Source organism: Equus przewalskii, chromosome 25, assembly GCF_037783145.1.
Source record: "Equus przewalskii isolate Varuska chromosome 25, EquPr2, whole genome shotgun sequence".
NCBI classification, from domain to species: Eukaryota; Metazoa; Chordata; class Mammalia; order Perissodactyla; family Equidae; genus Equus; species Equus przewalskii.
This window is the reverse complement of record NC_091855.1, coordinates 45,584,011-45,610,652: the sequence shown is the minus strand read 5'-3', so window position 1 is coordinate 45,610,652 and position 26,642 is coordinate 45,584,011. Positions and strand designations below refer to the sequence as shown.

Genomic DNA, 26,642 nt, shown 5'->3' with positions numbered 1-26,642 from the left:
AGCGCAGCCGGAGGACGCGAGCCGGCGGGCGCACCGCAGCGGCCGAGGCGCGCGAGGCCGCCCGAGCAGCCGGCCGCCGCCCAGCCCGGTCCCGCCCGCGCGCCCGCCCGGCCCGGCCCGCGGGGATGCGGAGCGGCGGGCGCCGGAGGCCGCGGCCCGGCTAGGCCCGCGCTCGCGCCCGGACGCGGCGCCCGGTGAGTCCCGCCCGCCGCCGCGCCGCCGGGGCCCGGATTTCCTCCCGCGCCCGGCCGCTTTGTTCCCGGCCGCGGGGCCGGGGCGCGGGCCGCGCGCCGCCGGAATGGAGGAGCGGGAGCAGGAAGTGGCCGAGCGCGGCCTGGGCGGGGAGGGCGCGGGCCGGGCCGGCGCCGGGGGTGCGGGCCGCCCGCCCGGCCTCCCGCCTGACCTTGGGGAAGCGGCCCCGCTGGGCGAGGCCGGGGCCGGGGCGGAGGGGCGCGGCGGGCGCCGGGGCCGCGGGCGGGGGCGCAGGCCCCTGCTCGGGGGCTGCCGGGCGCCTGGCCAGCGCGGCCGCGGCGCACAGTAGGCGCCCAGGGGCCGTCGGAAAAGGCTTGCCCGGCCCTCGGTCAAGTTTGTGGGTGGGCCCTTGGAAGGAGACCTCATTTTCCCATAGACAAAAAGTTGTACATGGTGGCGAGGTGCCCGGGCCAGCCCACAAAGGGCTGTTACGCTCCTGGGCCCTGAATCTGCTTCCTGACCCGGGAGGGCTGTGGAGGTGCTGCCCACCCTCTCCAGAGACTGGGGCCCGGAGGGCGATGGGGCTCCCTCTCCTCCTGCCCCTAGTTTGGGGGAGCCAGGGCAGCTGGTGGGCTTGGTCCGCGGCCACACCGGTTCCTGCTTACTGCCCTGGTGGACAGGCTGGGGGGCATGGGCCTGTGCTCTGTGGCCAGGGCCCCCGACATTCACTCCTGCCGCCCCCCTCGCTCCAGGCCACTCCTGACTGCTCTGCGCCCCTGGTGCAGGTGAAGGGCAGAGTGCTTTCTGGGGGCTCCGTTCCCTGCCCCTGAGCTGAGCATAGAGGTCACAAACCAGTGTTTTGAAGGCAGAGGGATGGGGGCCTTTCAGAGCACAGATTATTTTTATGAAAGTTGTGGCTTAAATAATAATCGCGGTAATAGGCGTTTATGGTAAAGGCACTCACAGTAAGGAAGCAGCGGGAAGCAGAGGTCCCTCGTCCCGCCGGCCCCGCGCTGAGAGGCGCCCAGGCGCTGGGGTGGTGTGTACGTTTCTGTGCAGATGCACACCACCCTGTGTGTGTGCACAGATATATTTTTACACATGGGGCTCTCAACAGCTGTCTGGCTCTGTCAGCAGCAGGCCCTGCTCAGGCCCAGGTGGGGGTGGGGGGCCATCCAGAGGTCTTTGAGTCCAGCCCCCTGCCTCCAGGCCACGCCCACTCATGTCGCCAGAGCCCCCTGTGCCCCAGGCTCTGGCCTATCTTCCAATCTCGCTTGCTTCCTGTCGCTGCCCATGGGCCTGCTGAGCTCGCTGGTCACTTTCTTCTCTGGACCAAGTACGCCTTCCCGGTTCTGGCACCAGGCGCAAGGCCGAGGGGTCTTCCTGCCTTCTAAATCCAGCCTAAGACGATGGGTGCAACACGGCCCTCTGGGTGCCCAGCCCCTGCCTCAAGAGGCCAGTCAAGTGTCCTTTGGGAGGGTGTCTAGATAGTTGTAGGAAGACCCATGTTGGGATCCATTCTAGAGGTCCTCAGGGGTTTCTCCCTGGCCTGGAGGTCCCAGAGAGGACTCACTCTGGGCCTGCCCCCCGGGAGCGCCTGTCTGGAGGGGTAGCAGAGGACTGCTCATGGGGTGAGGGCGTTTTCCCAGGATGCCCAGAATGGGTGATGGGGGAACTGGGTTTTGAGGGGTGCCTAGGAGTTCATCCAGCAGGGGAGCAGTGGGGAGGGCTGTGTGGGATCAATGGCTGAGTGTCTGCTCAGGTGAGGGCTGGCCAGGGGGCTGCTGTGGGGCCGGCGCCAGTGCCCCTGCGCTCTACACTGCCGCCCCCCATTTTTGCCTCATGAATGCCGTAATTATGGGTCTGTAACCACCCTGGACGGGGTGCTCCTTACAGACAGGGCCTGTCTGAACCTCTCTTTGTCCCCGGCGCCCAGCCCTGAGCCTGGCAAAACCAGAGATGCCTGGTACACGGGGGCCGAATGAATGAGCCAGATTCAGACCGGCAGGGGCGCTGTGGTTTAGGAGGGGCCTGGGCTTTCTGGGGGGAGGTGTTTCATGTCACCCCGGACGGCTCCTCTGCGCCAGCCGCCTGCACGCCCAGCCCTGCCTTCTTCGTGTTTGAATTTCTCTCCTTTCCCAGTCTGGGGCAGGGGGAGGAGCCAGCACCCTGCCCCGGGAACCCCAGCGCATGGGTGGGAGCCCCACGGACAGGGAATACAGGGGTGCCCTCACCAGGGGCTTGGGGAGGCTGAGGGGCATGGGCTGAAGCAGTCAGAGGGGCTGCCTGGAGGAGGCGGCCCCTGCTGGGTTGGCAGGTTAGGGAGGCTGGGATATGCTGGGAGGGACTTTTGGGGTTGGGAGTGTACAAAGGCCAGGGGAGGTGGGAATGAGGGGGAAGGGCAGTGGGCTCTGAGAGTCTGGGGGTCCAGGAGGGGTGATGGCAGGGCCCAGGGAGCAGTTTGAGTAACAAGAACTTGGTATCAGGAGCTGTGGCGGTAAGAGGTGAGGGGCAGCCGTGCTCGGAGGGCTAAGAGCAGGCAGGCCGCGAGGGGAGGCAGACCTGGGCTGAGACCCCAGGTGTGACGGGCCTCCTGGGCTCCTGTGAGTGGCGCCGACTGGGACACAGCCTCACACACTTCCTTCGCTTCTTCCAGAGGCTGTGGGCGCCGCTGGGCTTGGGGACCCTGCTGAGAGGAGCAAGTGACGCCTGGGCCACGCAGCCCACTGAGCCCGGGCACCATGAACGACGTGGCCATCGTGAAGGAGGGCTGGCTGCACAAACGAGGTCAGTGCCCTCGGGGGCTGGGCCTGGGGCCAGGGGCCTGAGGCAGGGGGCCCAGAGCCGGCCTGTGTGCTGCCCTCAGGTGGCGGCTGCCTGGGGCCGTGCCTAAGCCAGCTGGGCGGGAGAAATCTCCCTGGGGCTCCTGGACCCACCAGCCCAGGTGAGCATCCAGGGCCCGATGTCCCCTTGGCATGGAGGGCACGGCCTCATGGGACCCCCTGGGTGGCAGGATGTGGGGCCCAAGGCCTGGTGTGCAGCCCGTGTGGCCGCCTGTGTGGCTGCCTGGCCGGGCCCCACGGGCGTGGAGAGCCACTGCTGCCTCCCTCCGCGCTTTCCTGGAAGGTAGTGAGGACACTGGGGCCGTTCCAAGGCCTGGCTCACTGGCGCCCAGGGCACTGCCCGAGGGCTCCTGAGGGCAGGGCAGGGCTGCTTGGCCTGGCCCCGTGCCGGCCTCAGGCCTGGGCTGCGGGCAAGGGGGGGCTGCACATCCCCCGGGGGCCCGGGCCCGGGGCCTGTTTGTGCTGGAGCTGCAGAGCTGGCCGAGCCCGGTGCCTGCCCAGCCTCCTCTCTCCTTGCTCACGTGGCCCCGCGCCCAGGGAGGGGCCAGGCAGGGAGCTGGCAGGACAAGAGCTGCGCCCTAGGCCCCTCATGGCCCCCTGCCCCGCCGCCCTCTGTTGCTCAGGGCAGCAGTGGGGGATGGACAAGCCTCACCCCCAGGTGCCTGGGGCCAGTCACTCCCTCCTGCCCCAGGGCGGGGATTGGCCAGCCACCTCTCTCCCTCCTGACTTCCTCTTTCTCCAGACCTGTTCCCTCCCAAAGTTCTGGTGATCCCAGCTAGCTAGCTACTAGCCACTCCTCAAATGTGCCTTCCGGCAGATGACATGAGGCTGTCCCCCTCCCTACCCCAGGACCTCACAGACTGTTGGGAAGGGGGACCTCAGACACAGATGGAGCAGACAGGGAGGTATCGTAAAAGCGGGTGTCACGAGACTGGGTTTTGTGGGATGCATAGGAGTTCCTCAGCAGAGCAGGCTGGGAAGCCACAGGAGCTGGGATGGGAGGCAAAGCAGGGAAGAGATACCAGGGGGGCTGCAGAGGGCTTGAAGCAGGGGATCCAGGATGTGGTCAGCAGAGTGTCTTCAGAGCTCACTGTGGTGGCCATAGGGAGGACAGTGTGCTGGGCCTTGAGAAGGAGGCGAGGAGGCCGCTGGGGCTTGTGGTCTGTGGGGAGCCCCTCCACTTGGCTTCCCGCAAGCCCTCCTTGCCCCCTTGCCCTCTCGATCGTCTGCCCAGTGCTCGCCCTCTTTGCTCCCCAGCACTTCTGCTTCCTGTGCCCGTAGCCCCTCCAGCAGGTCCTCTCTGCTGCCTCTCATCGCTGTCTTTGGTGTCAGGGACCCCACCCCTTGGCCCTGGCCCCTGTTCTTCTCTGTGCCTGGCGGCAGCACCAAAACAAGGTCTCCTACCTGGGACCTGTACCTCCTAATCCTTGTCAAATGTTTGTTGACTGACTGTTAGATTAAGCACCCACCCAGGAGATACCTGGGTCTCAGGGCTGCCAGGGCCCCTGCCCCAGTTACTGGGGTGTCACTGGCCAGCCAGGCTCGGGCAGGAGTGTCCCCCAGTGCCTGGATGAATTTCAGGTTGCCACTCCGGGTGCAGGGCTTCTAAAGGGTCTGGGGGGATGGGGTGTTGGGCCTAGGGGGACATCCAGAGACCTGGGTTTGAACTGATTCGGCTCCCCGTCACTGTGTCCCTCTTCAAGGGCCAGTCTGTTGAGTTCCTCGGGCCTCAGTTTCCCCATCTGTATGATGGGAGTGGTGGCAGAGAAAGGCCTGGTGGAGGAAGGAGTGTGGTTTGGGGGTGGGGGGGCCTAAGTCAGGGTGCAGCAGCCTCAGGTCAGGAGGGAGGGTCCTATGTCCCCGCGTGCCTGCTCTTTCTCCCCCAGCCCATGTGCCAACCCAGGCAGCATGTGGTGTGGTGGGGCGGCTGCGTGGGGGGTGGCCCTGGGCCCTCACGTAGCCTGGAAGGGGACGTGCCTTGTGAGGGTGGGTGCCCTGCTCTGGGTCGGGCCCGTGTCCTGCCTGCACTGCCTGCCCTTGTGGGCGCCCCTCGTTCCCCCCGGTCCTCCTTCCCGGTGCACCCCAGCAACCCAGGTGTGTCACAGGCTCGTCCCACTGCCCCCAGCTGGCTGCTCCCCCAAACTCTCCTGCCGCTGTGCTGTTTCCTGCCATCCCTCCTCTGTCCGTCCATCTGTCCTTTCACTGGTCTGTTCTTACCCACAAGTGTTTGGGCTCTTCCTGTGTGCTGGGCTTTGGGGTGACCAGGCGAGAGGGCAGAGGTCCCTCTGGAGGGGGGTGGGGAATGGGTGGTTTGGATTAGATGCTGGGGGAACAAGAGCGACCCCTGATTTGGGGCTGGAGGTACCTGGCAGTGCCATTTCCTGAGATGGGGCCGGAGCGAGTGTTCTTTTCGGGGTGGGGACCGCGTCCCTGCCAGGTCGGCAGGCCGATGTCCAGGTCTGAGCCTGCTCAGCAGACAGGAGAAGGACGGTTCGAAAACCCTTCCCATGCGCGTGCTGGGCTGCCCACCACTTTCCTTGTCTCACCCAGCCCTTGAGGGAGGTCCTGCCTTCCTGCCACCGCCTCCAAAAAGCCTTCCTGACTGCCTCGGGGCCGGCTTCCTCCTCCAGCGGGGCAGAGCTCCTCTGCTGGCTAACCCCCGCCCTGCCCCCACCTCTCGGGAAGGCTTGGAGGATGGGGCTGCAGGAGGGAGATGAGGCCCCCCCCCCCAAGGGGGCAGCTCTGGGTGGAGTGGGGGGCCCTGGGCTGGGAGGGCCTGGGAGTGGGCAGAGGGCTCGAGTGCAGTGCTGGTTGGAGGCTCCAGGCCCCTCCCCGTCCCTGGCTGGTTGGTCTGGCCCCTCCCCTGGCTGTGGGTCTGGTTCTTTGCAGGGGTGGGGGGAGCTGTGACTGTCCTCCAGGGCCCAGCCTTGTGCAGACCCCTGAGGCCCCACTCGGCGCCTGCCATGCCCCTTCCTGCCCCTGGGGGTTAGGGAGCTGCTGTGGAGCCAGGCCTGCCCCTGTCCGCTCTGCTGCCCTGTCCCGTGGCCAGCGCAGGCCCAGCACACGAGGGGCGGCGATGCCTTCAGAGGCCGTGTGGACATTGAGATGAGAGCTAGGGGGCTGGGGGAGCTCGGTCAGTGGAGGGCAGACCGGCTCCTTGTCCCACTTCCTGGGGAAGTGGGCACCTATTTCTGGGAAGTGACCCTGGCTGCTTCCCAGGTGACCAGACACCGTGTGCTCTGGGCCAGAGCAGTCTCACAGGGCAGAGGGGGGCCAGGCCTGGGCCAGCCGACACTGGAGCTTGCGTTCCAGCCCAGCACTGACCTGCTGCGGGACCCCGGAGAGCCCTCTGGGCCTCAGCATCCCCATGTCCCCAGGAGAGGGAGATCAAGCTGCTGAAGACTCAGATAGGGCGAGGAGGCAGCCGGGCCACATGGGGCTGCCTGGACCTTGGGCAGATGTCCTGCATGACAGGCGGACGTCCTGAGTAGGAGTGGGTGTCCCCAGAGATGGACAGACTTCCTGAGTGACAGGCAGACACCTCAAGCAATGAGCAGCTACCCCGAGTGATCAGCAGCTGCCGCTCGGCGCCAGCCGTTGATGCTGGGGGCTGGTGGGCTCAGTGTTGCTCAGAAATTTGCATTTTCAAAGATTTGGTCTATTATGTGCACTCTGCTGATTTTTGAAGGTTGACAGTTTAAAACACCAACCCTATTCCAGGAAGTAGGTCTGGCTGAACTTGACCTGCAGCCTCCGGTTTTGTCTTCACGCTGCGTGCTCTTTGCTCAGGCTGCAGCCCGAGTCTGCGCAGCTGTTTTGGGGTGTCCCCCTCAGGCCTCCCCGTCTCTGCCCACTTGCTCTGATGACACCGGGCCGCCACCGCCCAGGCTGCAGCCCAGCCCATGGAGAGCTGTGCTGGCAGAGCCCCCGGGTCCTGCTCTCGGATCTTCTGGCATGCGCACCGTCTACCCAGCCAGGCTTGTGGTTGTCATCCTCCTGGGTGTCCCCAACCCACGGACAGGCCAGCTGGACCAGGTGGGCCAGGAGAGTGCGGGAGGGCAGTGAGATGCTGGGCCACAGGATGGTGGAAGGGGGTGTGGGCTTGTGAGAACAGGCCTGGCCTGGGTAGAGAGGGGGGATGCCGGCCTCTGGGCACCCCCTAGGCTCACTCAAGCTGGCTGCTGGCCGGGAGGGACGCAGTAGAGGAGTGGGCCTGGCTGTCATCTCCAGGTCACAGTCTGGCAGCCGGGGTTGAGGGGCGGTATCGAGGAGAGCTGGCCTGTGGGTGTGGGGTTCCCCTGCCCCCGGGACCCTGCCTGGAAGTGGTCACCTGCGAGGTCGGTGGGTGCCCGTGCACGTAGGAGGAGTGTGGCTGCACCTCAGGTTAATTTCACCACTGAGAGCGGGCACCTGGCCGGGGTTCACAGAGATCAGCAGGTCCAGTCCCTGTGCATCTCCGGCCTTGCTGTGCCCCATCCCTGAGCCCACTCCTGGTCCAGTCCCTGTGCATCTCCGGCCTTGCTGTGCCCCAGCCCTGAGCCCACTCCTGGCCCAGACCCTGTGCATCTCCGGCCTTGCTGTGCCCCAGCCCTGAGCCCACTCCTGGCCCAGACCCTGTGCATCTCCGGCCTTGCTGTGCCCCAGCCCTGAGCCCACTCCCGGTCCAGACCCTGTGCATCTCCGGCCTTGCTGTGCCCCAGCCCTGAGCCCACTCCTGGCCCAGACCCTGTGCATCTCCGGCCTTGCTGTGCCCCAGCCCTGAGCCCACTCCTGGCCCAGTCCCTGTGCATCTCCGGCCTTGCTGTGCCCCAGCCCTGAGCCCACTCCTGGCCCAGACCCTCCCCTACTTCCTGGCTCCAGTGGGGAGGTCCTTGCCCCCCCGTGGGTTGGTCCCAGGCGTCCCGGTCAGGAGTGGGCTCCCGAACCGCAGCTCCTCCCACCGCCCCTCCCTCAGTCGTGGTGGGCCCTGTTTCCCGTCGTGGGCATGGGCGTCCCCCGCGCCCCCGTCTGCCTCTGAGGTGGGAAGACAGTGGTTCTACCTTGCTGACACCGCCTCCTGCCCCTTCCCCAGTCCTGGGGTTCCTGCGGGGCGGGGCCGCGGGCTGCTCTCTGGAGGCTGTGGCAGCTTTGCCGAGCACACACCAGGGGGACGAGGCCTGCGGGGCCTGTTGAGCACAGACATCTCTGAGGCCCTGCAGGTTAATGGCTTGTGTGCACATGGCTGCTCCTGGTGCCACCAGGGTCAGGGGCTCAGCAGGACACCGAGGGACAGAGCCTGCTCCCCTCACCCCACGCCCGGGTGCAGGGGCAGGGCTGCCCTGGGTCTCTGTGCCTCGGTTTCCCTGGCTGTCAGGTGAGGGACAGCTCTGCCTCTTGGCCAGGTTGTGCCACGGTGGCTGCGGACTGGGTCCCGGCAGTCCCCTCCATTCACCAAGGCCACTCATACATACAACACCCCATGTCCACAAGGGTCCGGAACTGCCCCGGGGCAGGTCACTGTGGGCCGGGCCCAAGGGCGGGAGCAGTTGCAGGGCCTCTGCTCTGAGGACCTGGGCCGGGGCTGGGGACAAGGGCACCTGTCCTGGAGGTGTGCCCCTGTGTCTTTGGGCCATGGCTGAGATGTGGCGCGTGGCTGTGGCTGTGACTGAGGCTGCGGCTGGTTTGGGGGCTGTTTCCTGTTTTGTGAGTGTTGAGTTCTCCCTTCAAAACAAACAACAAAAGAGGAAGCTCAGCTGCCCCATGCTGGGGGTGTGGGGTCACCGCCTGCCTGGCCCTGGTCCCTGGGCCTGCGCCTGGGGGCCCCCCCGAGCAGGCAGTGCTGACTCCACAGGGCTGCCCCTTGGGGGCCTGACTCATGGGGGGCCGGAAGGAGGGGTGGGGCCGGGGCAGCACTGTGCACATTACACAGAAGGGAAACTGAGGCTTGGAATGAGAGGAGGCTGGAATGTCAGTGGCGTAGGCCGGAGCCTGGCACCCAAACCACCACCACTTCTCAGGAGAGGCCCAGGTCCCGCCAGGTTCCCAGAAGGGCTGCGGGAGTGCGGGGAGGGAGCTGGCTCGGCTGTGGCTGGCATCCCCTCCGCCCGGGCACACCCAGCCAGGCTCGGGGCCAGCGCCCTCCCCGTGGGCCTCCCTTCAGCAGAGCCAGCAGCTGTCACTTGAAGCCTGCTCCCCAGGGCCACCCCTTGGTGGGCCGCCGCCCGCTGCTCCCGCCCACTCGCCCTGCCCAGCCCCTGCCCATGTCCCCCCCGTCAAGGCCCGCAGCCCAGACCTGGCCATGTGCAGGTGGGCAGAGGGCCCTGGGGCTCCGGGCTGGGATTGCCGGTCAGGGTGGGCCCCAGGCCAGCTCCCGCCTCCCTGGCTGCCTTTCTCCCAGCCTTCAGGTGCGTCTCTTCAACCCTAGGAGATAACGGCCCTGTGTTTCAGAAACATTGAAATTGAGGGTGGGGGTTCTTTGGTGTTGCTTCTGCCAGCCCTGGTGCCTTTGGGGCAGGGTCCTTTGGGCTGGGTTTGGGGTCACTGATCCCCCAGTAATCTCCCAGGTGGTCCTGCCAGCCCAGAGGCCTCAGCTGGTTGTCCCATCAGGGGTGGGGGTTTCCAGCACTGGAGGCTGCTTTTGAGGAGAGCCGGGGGCGGGAGCCCTGCACTGGGGGGCGCCCTGTGGCTGGCAGGGGGCTGGTGCTCCGCTTTGGCAGGGGGAGTCGGGGTGGCCGGCCCTCTGTAGGACACAGGGCAGGCCAGAGTTTGGGGGCCTGTGATGAGCTCGGTGGGGACGGGGGGGGGGGGGGGGGGGCGAGGCCGAGTGGGTGTGGCCAGGGATGTGAGGTGACAGGGCTGGCAGCTGGAAGGACACAGTCTGCCTCTGTCACAGGAGGAAAGGGGGTGATAGAGGTGGCCACATGAGCCGGCCTCACTGCCCTCGGGGCTCTCCCACTGCAGGGAGTGGCTCCCAGTTCCGGCAAAAATAAGTAAGAAACGGTCACAGTGCTGTGAAGGCCCTCCCTGTGCAGGGCGTGTCCCGTCCTGGCTTGGGAGACTCGGGTCCCTGCCCACAGGGCTGCTTTTTCCTGGGGGTGTTGGGAGTGAGGCCCGTGTCCGCCGTCAGTGCTGGGGCCCCTCACCCCAGCGGGAAGGCCCTGGCTCGACAGAGGCTGGGGTCCCGTAGACGACAAGGTCTTGGCCTTTGCCCCCTCTCAAGTGTTTGCGGGCAGGGGGTGTGGGCCGGCGCCCACGGCAACTTGCACGGTGTCCCTGTCCTGGCCCTGGAAGGGGCCTGCTGTGGCGCTCCTGTCCTTCCCCGCGGGCTGTGTCTGCAGGAGGGCTCGCTGGCCGTCCCTGCACCCACTCTGGGGCTGTGCTGCTTGTCCCTTCTCTCTGTCTTCTGGCCCCTCCTGGCCGCCTCCTTCCCGCCCTGGTACCTTCCTTGGTTTGGTTGGGTGCATCCTGGGCTCCTGGCACAGGAGTCAGGCGTGTCCCTGGGGAAATCTTCTGGAAACCCAGAACTCACATGTCGTGTGGCCTTGGGCAGGGGCCACTGGAGGGCCTGGGCCAGGGCTAGGGGTGTCAGGAGCCCCCTCTCCTGGGGCCTGTGACCCAAGGGGCCAGCAGATGGGGGAAGCTGGTGGACTGACAGCTCCGGGGACTGTCCGCTACCCTCCCCTGGCCCCCCAGGAAAGTGTTACCCACAGGATGCCTCTTCAAGTGGAGGTGTGTGTGGCTGTGGCTGCTGCTGAACCCTGGACCCAGCCTGGGTCTTTCCAGCCCAGCTCCCCATACCCCGCTGTGGTGAGGCCGGGCACATGCCGTGTGGAGAGGGCAGGGGAGGCTGGTGACCCAGAAGCGGGCTCAATTAAGGAGGAGTCCATGGGACTGGGCTGTGGGCAGGGCGCCTATGCAGGCCCTGGGTGGCCGGACAAGGCCTGTCGGGCCCTGTGCAGGGAGAGCGAGCGGGGGCACTGGGCAGTGGGGCTGTGGCCTTGTCTGAGGAGGGTCCCTGAAGAAGCGATGACGTGGGTAGGTGAGTGGGCTGCTTGGGGCAGGGAGACTAGAAGTGAGGCAGGGGGCCAGCTGGACCAGGCCAGAGGCATGGCCTGGGACTCAGCATCAGCCAGCTGGGCGACAGGTCGGGTGTGTGGTGGGCTGGGGTCAAGGCCTGCAGGAGGGTGAGTTTGGTGCCTGAGGGGGAGGCAGAGTTTCCGGGAAGATGGCCAGTTGGGTGGTATGTCCAGACCAAGGTCCTCTGCAGGGGGCTGCAGCTGGAGGGGCGCTGGAGGTGGCAGTCGGCAAGAGGCCCCAAACCAGGCGCTGTCCTGGGGCAGCTGAAGCGGGTAAGTGGCCCCCAGCACCTTCTGCTGTGCCTCGATGGAGGTGGAAGTGGGCATGGCGGTACCCCCTGACCGCGACCCTGCCTCCCGCCCTGCACGCCCCGGCTGCTCCCGAGTCTGTGTGTTGGGCACACCTGCTTGATGGTAGAACTGAACAGTCGTGAAGAGCTGTCGGTTTGTGTCAAGGAGCCAGCCCAGCCCGGGCAGCGGGACCTGGGTCTCTGGTCACCATCTGCCTCTGTGAGCTTGAGAGTGCTCTCCCTTGGGCCTCAGTTTCCCTGAGTAGTGGGCATAATGATCCCTGCCTGCCAGGCAGGCCTTCTAGGAGGGCGGGGCTGGATCATGGGCCGGGGGAAGGCCTGGCCAGGCTCAGTGGCCCAGTCGGGGAACGTCTGTCCTCCTCCACCTGTCAGCCCTCTGCTGGGCCAGCAGTGGACACCTCTCCTCTCCTCTCTCGTCCACACTGGCCATTCATGCCCTGACCTGTGCTGACCTGTGAGTGCCGCCCGTGGGAAGGCTCAGGCCCGAGGAGGGGGCCCTGGAGGTTTGCACCCTCCTGCCTGCCCTGGGTCTGCTTTATGGGGCTCCAGGGCTCTGGCCGTCAGTTGCTGATGGGACAGGGACGTGGGACCCCGACCTGGGCACAGGCAGAGACCTAGTAGGCTGGGTCCCCCAAGGTGACCCGTGCCCGCCGCCTGCCCCTGCCTGGTGGGCGGCGATGGATGGGCGCCGTCAGCCGGCCGTGTGCTCGCTGTGCCGGAGAAAGTGGATGGGCGCCCTGCAGCTGTCGGCGCGATGGATGTGTCGGCGGCGGGGGACCGCGCGGTCGCCGCTGTCAGCTGGCACCCGCTCCCCGGGCCTGCTGGGGCTCGCTTTGCTGTGGAGAAACAGCTCGGTGCCGCCTGGCACCCCGCCAGCCACCGCCTGCCACCGCCACCACCACTGCGGCAAAGTGTTTATCCAGCAGTTTCGCCAAGAACTGGGGACTTGAGGAGAATGCTCTCGGAACTCAGGGCGCCATGGCCTGGTGGCCGCGTGCAAAATCACGGTGGCCTAGCGGCCGCTTGCAAAAACTCAATGGCTTGGTGACCACGTGCAGAGGCTCAGTGGCCTGGTGGCTGTGTGCAGGGGCTCGGTGGCCTCGCGGCTGTGTGCATAGTTCACAGGGGCCAAGACACGAGGGAGCTGGGAGGACTCACGCCTCAGGCCCAGGCTGTGGCATACTGAGGGAGCCTGCATACTGTGTGCCCCAGTCCCACCCACAGCACCCCGTCCAGGCCCCCTAGTCCGAGGCCCGGTGACCCACGGTGTGGCCTGGACATGTGGCTGGGAGGCGTGGAGAGGGTAGGTGCTTGGCCTGTGCTCATCTTGTCCCCAAGCCCCAGCTCGGTGGCCCAATTGGGGTGATTTGGGCTGTGGGAGGCTGGGGCTGCTGGCGAGGAATCCCCCTTCCTTGGAGGTCCTCCAGTCCCTTCCTTGGGAGGAATTGGCTCCCGGGATGAGCATGATTGGTGGCAGGGACCTCCTGGTGGATGGCACACGGGGATGCCGAGGGGACCAGGGCTGGGAGCTGAGGGGCCGTGAGAGGCAGGAAGAGGTGGGGGAGCCTCGGTCCAGGCACAGGAGTCCAGCTAAGCCTGCGTGCTGCCCCCCGCCCTGGGCAACTGCTTCCTCCAGCCTGTAGCCCTTGCTGCGGGTGGGCCAGCCTGGGGGTTAAGGGTTCATGGGGCACGTGTCCCTTTCCCTGGCAGCTGGGCAGCAGGTGGTCTCGGAGGGGTGGGTGTGGTGCCGCAGGGCCCAGGGCAGTGTGGGTCCCTCCTCCACCCCCAGCTGTGCTTCTGAGAGGACCCTGAGGGGGAACCGATCTGCCCCCCATCCTGCCTGCCTGCCCAGGACAGCCCCTCTGGGTGGGGGTGGGCACCAGACCCCCAGTGCCTCCCAGCGCCTGCCCCCAGCTCGGCCGTGGCTCCTGTCTCCTGGCAGTGGGTGTGGGGGTCCTCCTGGCTGGGCTACTGACCTGCGTGCGGGGACCCGAGCCGACTGCGATGTGGGACTGCATGGCCTGGTCCCGGGGCTGTGCTGAGGCCCCGTGTGGCCTCCAGGGTGCTGGTCTGAAGTGTTTGCAGCGGGTAGGATGGAGTGGCTGGTGGGGGGCCCAGGCTGAGCATGGGCGTGAGTGGCAGGGACAGAAGAGACATGGCCTGGAACCAGGTCCTGGTGTCCACCCGAGTGGCTGCTGCCAGGCGATCACCCTGGTTGTGGGTGGGCATCTGGCCCTGGGGAACAGGGGGGACCCCTGTTTAGGGAGCAGTGTCCTGAGGGGCAGACTTGGGTTCCTCATTTGTCACTTGCCCATATCTGTGCCCGGAGTGAAGGCTGCCCTCCCCCGCCAGCACTGGTTGATGTGTATGTCTGGCCCCCATGGCCGCAGGAACCCTGTGGCCGAGAGGACAGCGGTGGCCGGGCACAGGCGTTCACAGGGATCGCTGTCTCCTCTATTTGCCCCCTCTTGTGTCACCCCCAGCTCTGGGAGTAAGCAGGGCCCTGGGCTCCCGTCTGTCTGGGCCGGCTGCCCGCCTGCCCGCCGGGCATCCCGTCTGGGCTGAACTCATTGAGATGCAGGTCACGGCCCAGGCCGCAGCTGGCGCTGCTGGTGGCCCCCCAGTAACCGCTTGGCTGGACCTCCGCAGGCGGGAGCGTCCGAGATGCTGAAGAAGGGGGTCTGTGTGTCTCAGAGCTTTGGCCCCGGCCTCCCTAGGCCTCCCCAGGCCCCCCCAGGGTGACTCTCCTCCTCGAGGGGTCTGTGCCTGGCTGCTGAGGGTGAGGGGCTGAGTGAGACCGCCTTCCCTGGTCCTTGCTCCCACCTGTGTGACGCCCGGTTCCTGGGCCCAGCCTGTGGGGCCAGGCAGAGCTCGGCCAGAGCTGCCCCCCTGCAGTGCCCTGGGGCTGGGGCCTGGTGGAAGGCCCCGCAGGCTCACGGCCCATCCCCGGCCCCTCCCTGTGGGCTCGGTGGGGTTGGGCTCCTTCCTCTCAGCCTCCTCCCAGCCAGAGCGAGTGCCACTCCCTTGGGCCCCTCCCCTCTAGCTCTGGGTTCTTGAACCTTCCCAGCCCTGGGGTTGGGCCTGTGGTGTGAAAGCTGGTAGATGGCAGGTGCAGGGTCACATGGCCGGGCAGGTCCTCAGTGCTTAGTGGCTCTGGCACCCCTGTTCCAGGGGATCCTGGACCCCGGTGGACTGACGGCCTCACCCATGGTGGGGAAACTGACGCGCAGTCTGGTGTGCGGGTCCTGCTGAATGGGGGACCTGTGTGGACCCTCCGTGTGGGGCACACATGCTGACTGCATGTGCGGGGTACAGCGCTGGGGGGCTGCACTGGGCACGGTGGGGGCCCGTGGCAGTTGGTGAATCAAGATGGATTTTCAGGGCTGCTCGGGTAAGGCACTCATCACTCTCCTCGCTCAGTTAGCGTCCTGGGGAGCGGCAGCTGGCGGGATGGGAGGCACTCCATCAGGGGCCGACAGCTCCAGACTGGCGTGCAGGCGGGTGGGAGCAAGCAGCGGGCGGCCCGGGACGGCGCGGGCGCTGGGGTGCACACAGCCCCCGGAGCCTAGTCTTCTTGCGCCTACCCGCTGCACCGATGGGGAAGGAGTGCCTGGGAGGCTGGGTGGGACTGCGTGGCATGGCGTGGGGGGTGCCGGGCCAGGGCCAGGGGCTAGCATCAGAAGGTGGCTGGACCACAGCCTTCCCAGCTGACTGTCTCCAGGGGCTCGGAGGGCTCGGCAGAGACCCTGCTAAGTGCTGTTGGGGTTGGGGCAGCTTACTGGCTGCTACTCAGGTCCTCCCTGTGCTGGCGGTGTCTGGGCTGGTGGTGACCCCCGCCTGGAGCCAGGGACACGGTCTGCAGGTGGGCCCCCTGGGGACAGATGCTGGGAGTGGCTGGAGCTCCCATCTCCCAGCATACTCCCAGCAGCCCTGCATCATGCAGGGTGAGGGCTGGACCCCAGAGGCCACGCCCAGGGCGCTTTGTTGGAAGGGGTCTGGGCAGTGCGGCTTGGGGAGGAGGAGCCGCCCACGTCCCTGCAGGTGCCCATGTCCGCGGCTCAGCCTGGCTGGAAAGCCCGGACCCAGAGCTCAGGGACCCCAGCCCCTCTCTGCCCTCTGCCCAGCGGCTCCTCTGATGAAGCAGTTGCCTAATTAGTAAGTTCTCTGTTGTTGTTCAAACTCCTTGCTCGGCAAAATGTAAATGGAACATTTTTTCCGGGTGTCAGTATGAAAAATGACAGTTGCTCGAATATGGCAGAGGACATCTGCTCGGATTCCTGCACGGGAGCCCTGCGTGCGGCTCATGTTGCACAACTTCGGGGAACTTTCCCGTGTACCTGGGTGACTTGTGGGGGCCAGGGTGGCAGGTCTGAGCCCGAAGGCCGCACGGCCACTGCCGGGGTCTGGCTTCACCATGGTGCCCACGACTGTGTCTGGGCCCCTGGACAGCGAGTGTTGTCACACGGTGGTGGGGGCCTTGTCCTGAGGCCCAGCCCGAGGGGGCGGGCTACAGATGGGCCTGTGTCTGCCAGGGGAGCCCCTGAGTCTCAGGCTGAGTGTGGGGCTCTCCCCTCACCACTGGATGCCAGGCTGCCTCCTCTCAGCCAGGGGCCAGCTGTGGTGGGCAGCCACTGCTACCGTCATCACAGTAATTGTTGCAGCCACCCCCTGGCTGGACCCGGGGTGAGTGGGGAGAGCTCTCAGCCCTGAAGCCCCGGCAGGTTGCCATAGCTGGTATCTGAGCTATTGCTGGTGCCTGCTGGAGACCCACTGGCTTGGTGCCGCCTCCTCCAGGAAGGCTCTCTGGACTAGGCTAGCCTCTTGTCAGTCGTGCCCCTCCCCCCATGTCCAGGTGCCCACCTGGCCCCCTTTCCAACACAGGTGGGGTGGGCTCTTTATCAGATGTGGGCACTTCCACATGGCAAGCCCTGCCTGCCCACCCATCACCTGCCACCCAGGGGCAATCAGGGTTGGTACCTGTGCCTTTGGGTAGAGTCAACTGCTGATTCACCACTAGGATGGAGATCTGCGGGGGGCTGGGAGCGCAGCCTGGTGGGCACAGCCCCTCACTGCCCTCGTGTCCTCAGGAGAGTACATCAAGACCTGGCGGCCCCGGTACTTCCTCCTCAAGAACGACGGCACCTTCATCGGCTACAAGGAGCGGCCGCAGGACGTGGAGCAGCGCGAGTCGCCCCTCAACAACTTCTCGGTGGCACGTGAGTGTGCCGCGGCCGCCCGGCCTGGGAACTGGGGCGCTGGGGTCGGCCCTGGCCCCAGACGGCAGGGTGGTGGGAGCCCTCTGTGCCCAGCAGCCGCCATGCTGAGGGCCCCTGAGCCTCTGTGTCTGGGGCCGGCAGCCCACCAGGGGCCGGATTGGGCAGCACTGGCTCCGAGTCACCTTGGGGACGGCTTAGTGGCTGCCTCTGGCTGACGGGGTCTCTGTGCCGAGTCCCAAGGCTGGCGACCCTGGACCTGCCCCTGGGCACTCCTGCTCTGGGGGCTGGAGGGCCTGGCCAAGTCGGGACAGAGCCGGGCCTGGGGCAGGCAGCCAACGGGGTGCCCCTCCTCCAGCGGGGGCCCATGCAGCCCTTGGGTGCAGAGGCAGGGAGAGAGTGCTGAGGGGCACCTAGCTTTGGGGTGCCCTGTCACCCCCAGCAGGAGCCCGTGGCTCTCCCGGTGAAGGTTCTTGGACCCCTGTGGGGTGCGTTTGCTTCCACCCTCAGCTGGGGTTGGGGTAGGGGTGCCCCACGTAGGATAGACAAGTGTGGCATGGCTGGCCTGGGGCATCTCGCAAAGCTGGACAACCCAGCAGTTTTTAACCCATGTGCTACTGTGGCCTCGTTCCGTACCTGTGAGGGGGCCGCAGGCGTGGCCTACCCACGGGGCTGTGGAGACCAGGTGTGGAGATGGGCCGGTGGGTGGGGTGCTGGGCAGGTGGGCCTCTAGCCGGGTCCCCGTTCTCAGTACGGCCGCCTGGAGCCCAGCTCTGCCTGGGTGGATGGGTGAGTGATGGCCTTATAAGCTGGCAGACCCCCAGGGTCCGTCTCGGGTTGCCATCTTGGGTGCGGGGTGCAGTGCCCACCGTGGGAGTCCAAGGCTTCCCCCCAGCCTCCTTCATACCTCTCTGCCCTCACTGCCATGCGGCCTGGGAGCCTGGGGTCCCCCAGCACCCTCACCTCACCAGACCCCAGGTTCTGGTCCAGGTCGTAGGAGGAGGTAGGCTGACAGGGAAGGACTCGTAGCCTCTGTGCCTGCAGATACAGAGGTGGGCAGTTCTGGCACCTTGGCTGTCTGCCCACCCCCAGCTTGCCTGGCCCTGTGCTGCAGGGGCGAGGGGCGCAGCCAGTGTACCTCTCCCCAGGGCTTCTGTTGGGGAGGAGCAGAGCTCTTGCCCCACGAGGCTCCTGGGGTGGGGGGCTTTACGGGGACCCAGTTCCTGTGAGACCTGAACCTTCCTCCTGCCTCCCCCTACCCCCGGCCCCACCTTCTCAAGCCACCGTTTGCTGGTAGGGCAGTGGCCCTGGGGAGAGGGGGAGACCAAGGAGGCGGACACTCCCATCCCCACAACCTTGGGGCAGAGCGGGAGACCTCACTGTGGTGTCCGGGCACCCCCCAGTGCCAGCTCGGCAGGGATCCAGGGCTTCAGGGCTCGGAAGGAGGCTCAGCCAGGGTGGGTGCTGCCTTTCTAGGTGGCAAGACCCCTCAGGAGTGTTCCCAGGGTGAGTGTGGGGGGTGGGCGGGCTTTCCAGAGGCACACGGGAGGCGAGCACCAGCCAGAGGGGCTGCCTGAGCAGAGGGGGTGCTGGGGCCTTGGACCAGCCCCTAGGCCAGCCGGAGCTCCGGCCCAGGGGCAGAGCCATGCCAGTCAGGGAGGTGGCTGTGCTGGGGCCTCTGCATCGGGGGCCTTTCCTTGGGGATGGATCCCAGGGCCAGGGAAGCCAGGCTCTGGGATGGGTGCCTGGTCCTGGAGCACCTGGTGGTCCCTGATGCGTGAGTGGGAGGTGGGTGTACAGGGACCGAGAAAGCCGATGAGGAGGATGTTTTACACCCGCCCCCGCCCCCTGCCCATCCCCGTGTTGACACAGCCTTCCCTATGAGGCCGGCCCCAAGCCCCCTCCTGGCCTCCAGGCCTGGGAGACAGCTCCTTTGCACTTGGCTGAGCCCAGCTGGGGACCCTCGCGGTTGCCAGGGCCCACACACTGGAATGTTGGGAGCCCCTTTGCTGGCCCTGCGGCCCCCTCCCGCCTCCCACAGGCTGGGTCAGAACCCCACCCAGAAGCCCTCAGCAGTCCCCCACACTCACGCCTCTCTGTGGGCCTGGTGCATCCCCACAGTCCCGCAGCTGCAGGTGTGCGTGTGCCCCAGGTGTGTGTGCTCCATGTGTGCGTGTGCCCCAGGTGTGAGTGCTCTAGGCATCTGTGTTCCAGGTGTGTGCGCGCTCCAGATGTCAGTGCTCCAGATGTGCATATTCTAGGTGTGTGTGCTCCAGGTGTGCGTGTTCTAGGTGTGTGTGTGCTCCAGGTGTGTGCCCACTCCCGGGCCTGCCAGCCCGTTTATACTCCTGTATGTGTCTGGACTCCCCAGTCCCCGTGGTGGTGGAAGGGGTGGGCGTCAGAGTAGGGTGCGTATGGCCTGAGCAGCCTCCAGGGGTCATGTCTTGCAGGACAGCCAACCTCTCTGCAGGGCGAGTCGCCACCAGCCACCACCCTGGGATTGGCCCTGTGTGGAGAGGGGGCGGTGGGACTGGCAGTCACTGTGTGATTGGGAGAATGGCGGGACGTCGCTGCTCGGGGGGCGAGCTGCTTTCCCACGAGGCCCCCTCCTGCCGGCCCCCTCCCTGAGACCCCCATATCCTCACCCTGTGGCCAGTCGAGGGCTGTGGTCTGGTGCGCAGCGGGGTCAAACACTGCAGGAAGGACTGCAGGAGGAGATGAAGGCAGGAGCTGGGCCTGGCCTGACCTCGCCTCAGACACACCCATGGGGCCGCATCGCAGCTCCAGAGCAGTGTCCGAGCCGCCAGAGGGGTCCCAGCCCTGTTTTATAGAGGGAAACTAGGCTTGGAGAGGGGATGGGACAGGGCTTCCCAGGACCCCATGGGTGGGGTGCTCGGGTGGGCCAGGTGGGCCGAGAGGAGGGCATGTGTGCGGACAGGATGCCCACCTGCTGGTCCCCCCCAGAGTGCCAGCTGATGAAGACGGAGCGGCCCAGGCCCAACACCTTCATCATCCGCTGCCTGCAGTGGACCACGGTGATCGAGCGCACCTTCCACGTGGAGACGCCCGAGGAGCGGTACGCGACGGACGCGTGGACTCCTGCTCACCCCGCCCTTGCTCCCTGCTGCTCCCAGGCCTCCTCAGAGCCTGCTCCAGAAACGGCTGGCCAGGCCCCAAGTGGGGAGGGGATGCGACCTTGCTGGGGGGCTGGGCCTCCGGGTTGCCAGTGTCCAGGACCTGGTGTGGCCGGCCCAGGTCATAGGGGGGTGGTCTCCTTGGGCCTCTCTCTCTGGGGTCTCTGAGCTGGGGCTGCGGAGGGAGGGGACCCTGGCCTGGGGGCCGGGGGCCTTACCTGACCACCCTGCAGGGAGGAGTGGACGACTGCCATCCAGACAGTGGCTGATGGGCTCAAGAGGCAGGAGGAAGAGATGGACTTCCGATCGGGCTCACCCAGTGACAACTCTGGGGCCGAGGAGATGGAGGTGTCCCTGGCCAAGCCCAAACACCGTGTGGTGAGGCCTGTCCCCTGCCTCTGGGGGGTCTGGCGGACACGGGGTCCCAGCAGGCGGGGCCAGGAGAACCCCCACACTACTCTGGGTCCCCCCGCCCCAGCTTAGCTCCCTCTTGGGCCTTGCCTGTGGGCAGCAGTCTGACCCTCAGAGCCCTGTGTCGGAAGTGAGGTTCCAGAGACCCGGGCGCTGTCACTCCCACCGTCCCCCAGCCCCAGCACTTTGAGTTGGGGCTCGCAGCCCCGCATTCTCCCCCAGTCCTGGACTCCCACCGTCCCCCAGCCCCAGAGCTCTGAGTCGGGGCGCACAGCCCCGCGTTTTCCCCCAGCCCTGGACTCCCACCGTCCTCCAGCCCCAGAGCTTTGAGTTGGGGTGCACAGCCCCACGTTCTCCCCCAGCCCTGGACTCCCACTGTCCCCCAGCCCCAGAGCTTTGGGTTGGGGCGCACAGCCCCACGTTCTCCCCCAGCCCTGGACTCCCACCGTCCCCCAGCCCCAGAGCTCTGAGTCGGGGTGCACAGCCCCACGTTCTCCCCCAGCCCTGGACTCCCACCGTCCCCCAGCCCCAGAGCTTTGAGTTGGGGCGCACAGCCCCACGTTCTCCCCCAGCCCTGGACTACCACCGTCCCCCAGCCCCAGAGCTTTGAGTTGGGGCGCACAGCTCCGTGTTCTCCCCCAGCCCCGGGCTCCCACCGTCCCCCAGCCCCAGAGCTTTGAGTTGGGGCGCACAGCTCTGCGTTCTCCCCCAGCCCCGGGCTCCCCATGGGCCCCCAGGTCCATGGTGAGGAAGGGGACCCGCTTGTGCCCAGCCCCAAGGTCGGCTGTGGTGGCCCCGGGCCCCTGTCGCCCACATTGCTGTCGGGCTGCAGGCTGTCACCCCACTGCCCCTGACCCTGGGTGCCTGCCCTCTGCCCCCTCAGACCATGAACGAGTTTGAGTACCTGAAGCTCCTGGGCAAAGGCACCTTTGGGAAGGTGATTCTGGTGAAGGAGAAGGCCACGGGCCGCTACTACGCCATGAAGATCCTGAAGAAGGAAGTCATCGTGGCCAAGGTGGGGTGCCGGGCTGGGAGGGGCTGGCTGGGAGCAGGGGCGGCGGCTCACTGGGACCTGTCTTTCAGGACGAGGTGGCCCACACGCTCACGGAGAACCGCGTGCTCCAGAACTCCCGGCATCCCTTCCTGACGGTGAGTGGCCTCTGGCCACCTCAGGGGCGTCCCCTCTGTGCCCTGGGTGGGTGGCATGGGAGTGGGGCACAGGGTCAGACGGTCACTCGCACCAGCCTGTCACTGAAGGATGGATGTCTGTTCTGGGACTGAGGGCTCCCTGTGCTTCACAACTTGAGCCGGCGGTGGGCAGGCTCGGAGGAGGTCAGGGTGGAGGTGTCCAATGCGGGGCTGGTGGGGTTGTGCTGGCTGCCCCGCTGGCAGTAGGGGCAGGTGACCTGGGTCTTCCCTCGGCTCTGCCCGAGGCCCTGCCTCCTGCACACAGCCCGCTGGCTGCTTCCCCTCTGAGGAGGCTCAAGCTGGGGGCTCCCTGTCCTGGGGAGGGGTGGGGGGTTGTGGCAGGGCTGGGGGTGGGATGACTCCGCCCAGGAGGAGGCCCAGCCGGCTCACTCCTGGAGGCAGGGTAGGCTGGTTGGCAGTCGGGCAGATGGGCCTTGTGCCCCTGGGGGTCAGGCCTTGGGGATCTGCTGGGCCACACTCAATGGGCTCTCCCCGGGGCCACCCCAGGCCATCCCCTCTGCCCAGCACGGTTTCCTTGCCCAAAGCAGGGGCAAAGCAGGAAGCCGTCGCACTTCCCTGGCATTTTGGTTCCTTAAAACCTTTTCCACAAGAAACATCAGGCGCTGTTAAAACCAGGCGTCGTGTCTCTTCGCCCAGCTCGTTCGTTCTTGTGGTTTTGCCTCCTTTGCTCCATCTCGCCCCTTTCCCTTCACCTGGCTGAAGGATTCTGAGGAAAAGCCCAGGCTTTGTGTCATTGCCTCCCACCCTTCCGTGTGTCCCTGTAACCCAACACCGTGTCGCATTCGACAGAAACTCCTTGGTCCCTCCAGTCTAGCTCACCCGTGTCCGTCTTGGCGATGGTGTCCCCCTGCCCCATGCACCCTCATATTGGGTCTCCGGGGGACGGGGTGTGGGGGCTGGAGCATTGTGGGCACGGGTCCCCCGCTGCCTGAGGCCTGTAGCCTGTTGTCCCGTATTTCTGTGAGTGAGGCTCAGCCGCTTGTCGAGGTTCAGGGTCAGCATTTGTGGGTGAGAGTCGGTCCTCTGGGGGTGCTCCTCGTCGAGCAAGGCCACCTGTGGTTTGAGGTGGGAAGGCGCCCGGCCACTCTGCCCTGGAGGATGTGTTCTCCTCTGGCTGGGGGTGCTCGTGCTGCCGGCCCACTTCCCAGTTGGTGGCCTCGGCCTTCCCTGCAGGGGAGCCTCCGCACAGCTGCCGGAGCCTGCCGGCTTCTGAGATCCTGCCTCCCCAGCCCCAGACTTGCCCAGACCCCCAGTGACCATCCCTCCAGCAGGGCGCGTGGGGCAGCCCGGTGGCAGGTGCCCGCCCGGCTCCAGGCCGAGGTCCCAGCTCCTCTTCCTTGCAGGCTCTCAAGTACTCCTTCCAGACCCATGACCGCCTGTGCTTCGTCATGGAGTACGCCAACGGGGGCGAGGTAGGGCGGGGACGGTGCTGCTGCCCCAGCTGTGTGGGGTGCCTGCCCTGTGGGTGACCTGCCCCGCTCCCCCCACAAGGCTCCCAGTGCCCCCTTCTGAGTTAGGGTCTCAGCCTGCCCGTGCGCCTCGCCCGGGGACCCTGGTGGAGGTGGCTGGGGCGGGGAGGGCACCTGGCCTGGCCGCTGCTCAGGCTCGTGGTCCTGCAGCTCTTCTTCCACCTGTCCCGGGAGCGCGTGTTCCCCGAGGACCGGGCCCGCTTTTACGGCGCCGAGATCGTGTCGGCCCTGGACTACCTGCACTCTGAGAAGAATGTCGTCTACCGTGACCTCAAGGTGGGCCCGTGGCGGCTGGGGGCGGGGCCTGGGGCCTGGGGCATGGGAGGGCAGGCGCTGACCAGAGGCTGCCTCCCCGACAGCTGGAGAACCTCATGCTGGACAAGGACGGGCACATCAAGATCACTGACTTTGGGCTGTGCAAGGAGGGCATCAAGGATGGGGCCACCATGAAGACCTTCTGCGGGACACCTGAGTACCTGGCCCCCGAGGTGCACATCTGCCATGTGCCCCTGAGTCCCCTGTGTCTCCCCATGTCCCCTGTGTCCCCATGTCCCCTGTCCCCCCATGTCCCCGTGTCTCCTTGTCCTCTGTGTCCATGTTCTCCGTGTCCTGGGTGCCCTGTGATCCTGTGTCCCTGGTTTCCCCCATGTCCCCCTGTTCTCCAAGTCCCCCCGGGTCCCCTGAGTTCCCCCATGCCCCCTGTGTCCCGGGCACCCTCTGACCCCGTGCCCCTGCGTCCCCCAGGTGCTGGAGGACAACGATTACGGCCGGGCGGTGGACTGGTGGGGGCTGGGCGTGGTCATGTACGAGATGGTGTGCGGCCGCCTGCCCTTCTACAACCAGGACCACGAGAAGCTCTTCGAGCTCATCCTCATGGAGGAGATCCGCTTCCCGCGCACGCTCAGCCCTGAGGCCAAGTCCCTGCTCTCGGGGCTGCTCAAGAAGGACCCCAAGCAGAGGTGCGCCCCCTGCCCGGGCCCTGGGCTGGCAGGAAGCCGCGCCAGCACCCCGTCCTCCAGTCTCCTGGGGAGGCTGCAGTGTCCCCACGGCACTGGGCCCCCACCCCCCGGGACCAGGCTGTCCACCTCACCAAGGGGGAGGAGGAGCCGGGTAGGTGGCGATGCCATCACCGGCCTGTGTCCTTCCCTAGGCTGGGCGGGGGCTCCGAGGACGCCAAGGAGATCATGCAGCACCGCTTCTTTGCCAGCATCGTGTGGCAGGACGTGTATGAGAAGAAGGTGCGTGGGGCTTGATGCACACCCACCCGCTCACACAGCTGCACACACCCGCTCACACCCACCCATGCCCCTGCCCGGGCTCAGAAGGTTTCTTCCTCGGCACCGTCCGGGGTCCTCGTTCCTCCCAGGAGGAGCCACGTGCGTGTGGACTCCCCGCACCTCCGCCCCCGTCAGGTTTGAGTACCAGAGCTCCCTTCCCTAATGGTGCGTGCCTGAGGCTGGCAATGGAGTGGGGCAGTGCCCCACTTTCCCAGTTCTTCTGGTTGTCTGACCTCAATCCTTCCTCATTTCCTGGGGGAGGTTGGGCAGGGAGCGCCCCCGGAGCCCCCTGTGGATTTGGGGGGCAGGTACAGGCAGGGCTTGGGCAGAGCAGTTCCCCTTTCACCCCAGGCCCCTGGCTGGGGCTGCCATGGCCACTGGACACGGGCTGGCTGCTCCTTGGGTCCCCTTGCAGGGTGGCAGCGGGCCCCTCAAGCCCTGCCCTCCACTTGGCTGTCATTGGCCTTTGCTCCTTGGGCCTGTGGGAGCCATGGCTGTCCTGTAGGCCCACTGCGTGGGAATGCCACTCCTGGCCCAGGTGGGTCAAGGGACTGAGGGGACGTAACAGTCCTCCGTCATGCCTTACTCGAGAGGGGCATTCTTGGGCCCCAGGGAAGTCCCTGGCAGCTGGGCTGAGCCACTCTGGTCAGGAAGGGGTATGAATGGTACCTGGGGGGGTAGGGCCGGGAGCCCACCCTAGACACCTTCCATGGTGTTCCTTTTCATCCCCCTCCCAGTTTGTCAGAAAACCAGAAAGAAAACTAAGAAAGCTAGAAAAAAAAGAAAAAAGAAAAGTGGGCCGGTCCCCTTATGTCTGGAGGCATGGGAGGTCCAGCAAAGCTGGGCTGCACTCCCTCCTGTCACCTGCAGGGGCCACTGTGAGCAGGGCCTGCCCTGGTCTGAGGAGCCTGTCCGACTGCTCAGGCCCCAGACCACTGCCCCTCCCCTGTGTCTCCTTCCCAGAGCTTTGTCTGGGCGTGGGTGGCCTTGCCCCTTTTTTGGGGCATCCGTACCGCCTGGGCACAGTCCACTGGGAGACGTGAGGTACTTCCTAAGTTGGGGCTTGGCTCCCTGGGGCTGCGGTTGGGTCGGGGTGCTGGGCAGTGCAGAGCGAGTCCTGTAACTGGCCCCCTGCCCTGTCCTGCAGCTCAGCCCGCCCTTCAAGCCCCAGGTCACATCGGAGACAGACACCAGGTATTTTGATGAGGAGTTCACGGCCCAGATGATCACCATCACGCCGCCCGACCAAGGTGAGGGGTGGGCTCCCTGCTGACTCCCTCCCCAGCCTGTCCCTCCCTCCTCTCCAGACCACAGAGTGCGGGAGGCCTGCAGGTCCACGTTTGATGAAAAAGGTTCCCTCGGGGGAGTGCTGATGTGGGTGGGAGGGCCGCTGTCCTCCTGCCCCGGCATTGTGAGGGTCGGGGGTCACCAAATAGAGTCTGGGAGGCTGGCCTGCAGGGGCCTGCCTCGGTTTCCCCCGATGGGTGGCAGCTGTGCTCTGGGGTCTGAGCTGCTTCCTGCCCCTGCCTGCCTACAGACGACACGATGGAGGGTGTGGACAGCGAGCGGAGGCCCCACTTCCCCCAGTTCTCCTACTCGGCCAGCGGCACGGCCTGAGGAGGGCCAGCTGGCCGTGCTGGTGGACGCCGCCTGGGCAGCCACATGCTCCAGATGTTGGCTTCGATGGATCGCGAGGACGTCTCGCTCTCGGATGATCTGTATTTAACGTTTTTTATTTCTGGATGCGTGAGAGGAACCACGCGCTCCTCTGCGGATGGGAAAGCGTCTTGTGCTGCGGGCAGGGCTGCCCACTTTGGAGGCGGCGTCCTCCCACCAGCCAGGTCGGGAGGAGAATTGTCCTGCGGCTTTTCTTAATTTATTTCATCCGGTGTGGCCTCGGTCTTCAGAACAGTTAGATCCACGTAGGAAAACGTTGAGGACTTCTGCAGCCACGTGCAATCGGGGGTCCACGGGCCCTGCCTGTGGCCCCTCAGGCCCTCTCGCCAGCTGTCCCTGGCTCCCACTTATCTCAGTCCCACTTGGGGACGCTAGAAGCAACCTAGTTGTGGCATGCTGGCCTGGCGCCCTCTCCCTTGTGGTGGGGGCATGTGGCAGCCCCTGGCGCCAAGGCCGGAGGAGAGTGGCCCTGAGATGGGGCTGGGCCTGGGTTGGGCGGGGTTGGCCCCGGGAGACAGGGGAACAAGGCTGAAATCTGTTGCTGTGTATTACGCTGTTCACGTGCATCTTGGGGTTTTTAATCGTAGTGAGGAGAAAGCCCCTCCCGCCACGCCTTCTCTCCCTGCGGGACGGCTCACCTCTGGCTGCCCCTGGTAGCACTTGTCCTTATAGACGCTTTACTCTCCCGCCCGCCCCCTGGCCCCCAACCCCCGAGGGGCCGTCACTGCGCCCCCCCGCGCCCCGTCCAGACGCTGCCCTGCACCATGGCGTTTTTTACATTCAACTTTAGTATTTTTACTATTATAATATGAGACTCTCCCTCTAAATTCTTCAATAAAGATTGCTTTTCAA

At 66.2% G+C, this 26,642-nt stretch overlaps 1 protein-coding gene across 1 annotated transcript; it reads left to right on the top strand.

Annotated features, from left to right (window-relative positions):
• Window positions 1-26,642, top strand: AKT1 (AKT serine/threonine kinase 1). The gene is made up of 14 exons (XM_070593456.1): window positions 1-194; window positions 2,849-2,979; window positions 16,488-16,616; window positions 19,578-19,689; window positions 19,981-20,125; window positions 21,042-21,173; window positions 21,242-21,307; window positions 22,711-22,779; window positions 22,987-23,112; window positions 23,196-23,324; window positions 23,581-23,795; window positions 23,987-24,074; window positions 25,261-25,363; window positions 25,651-26,642. The coding sequence occupies exons 2-14, from the start codon at window positions 2,934-2,936 to the stop codon at window positions 25,728-25,730; spliced, it is 1,440 nt and encodes a 479-aa protein (XP_070449557.1). The 5' UTR covers window positions 1-194; window positions 2,849-2,933; the 3' UTR covers window positions 25,731-26,642.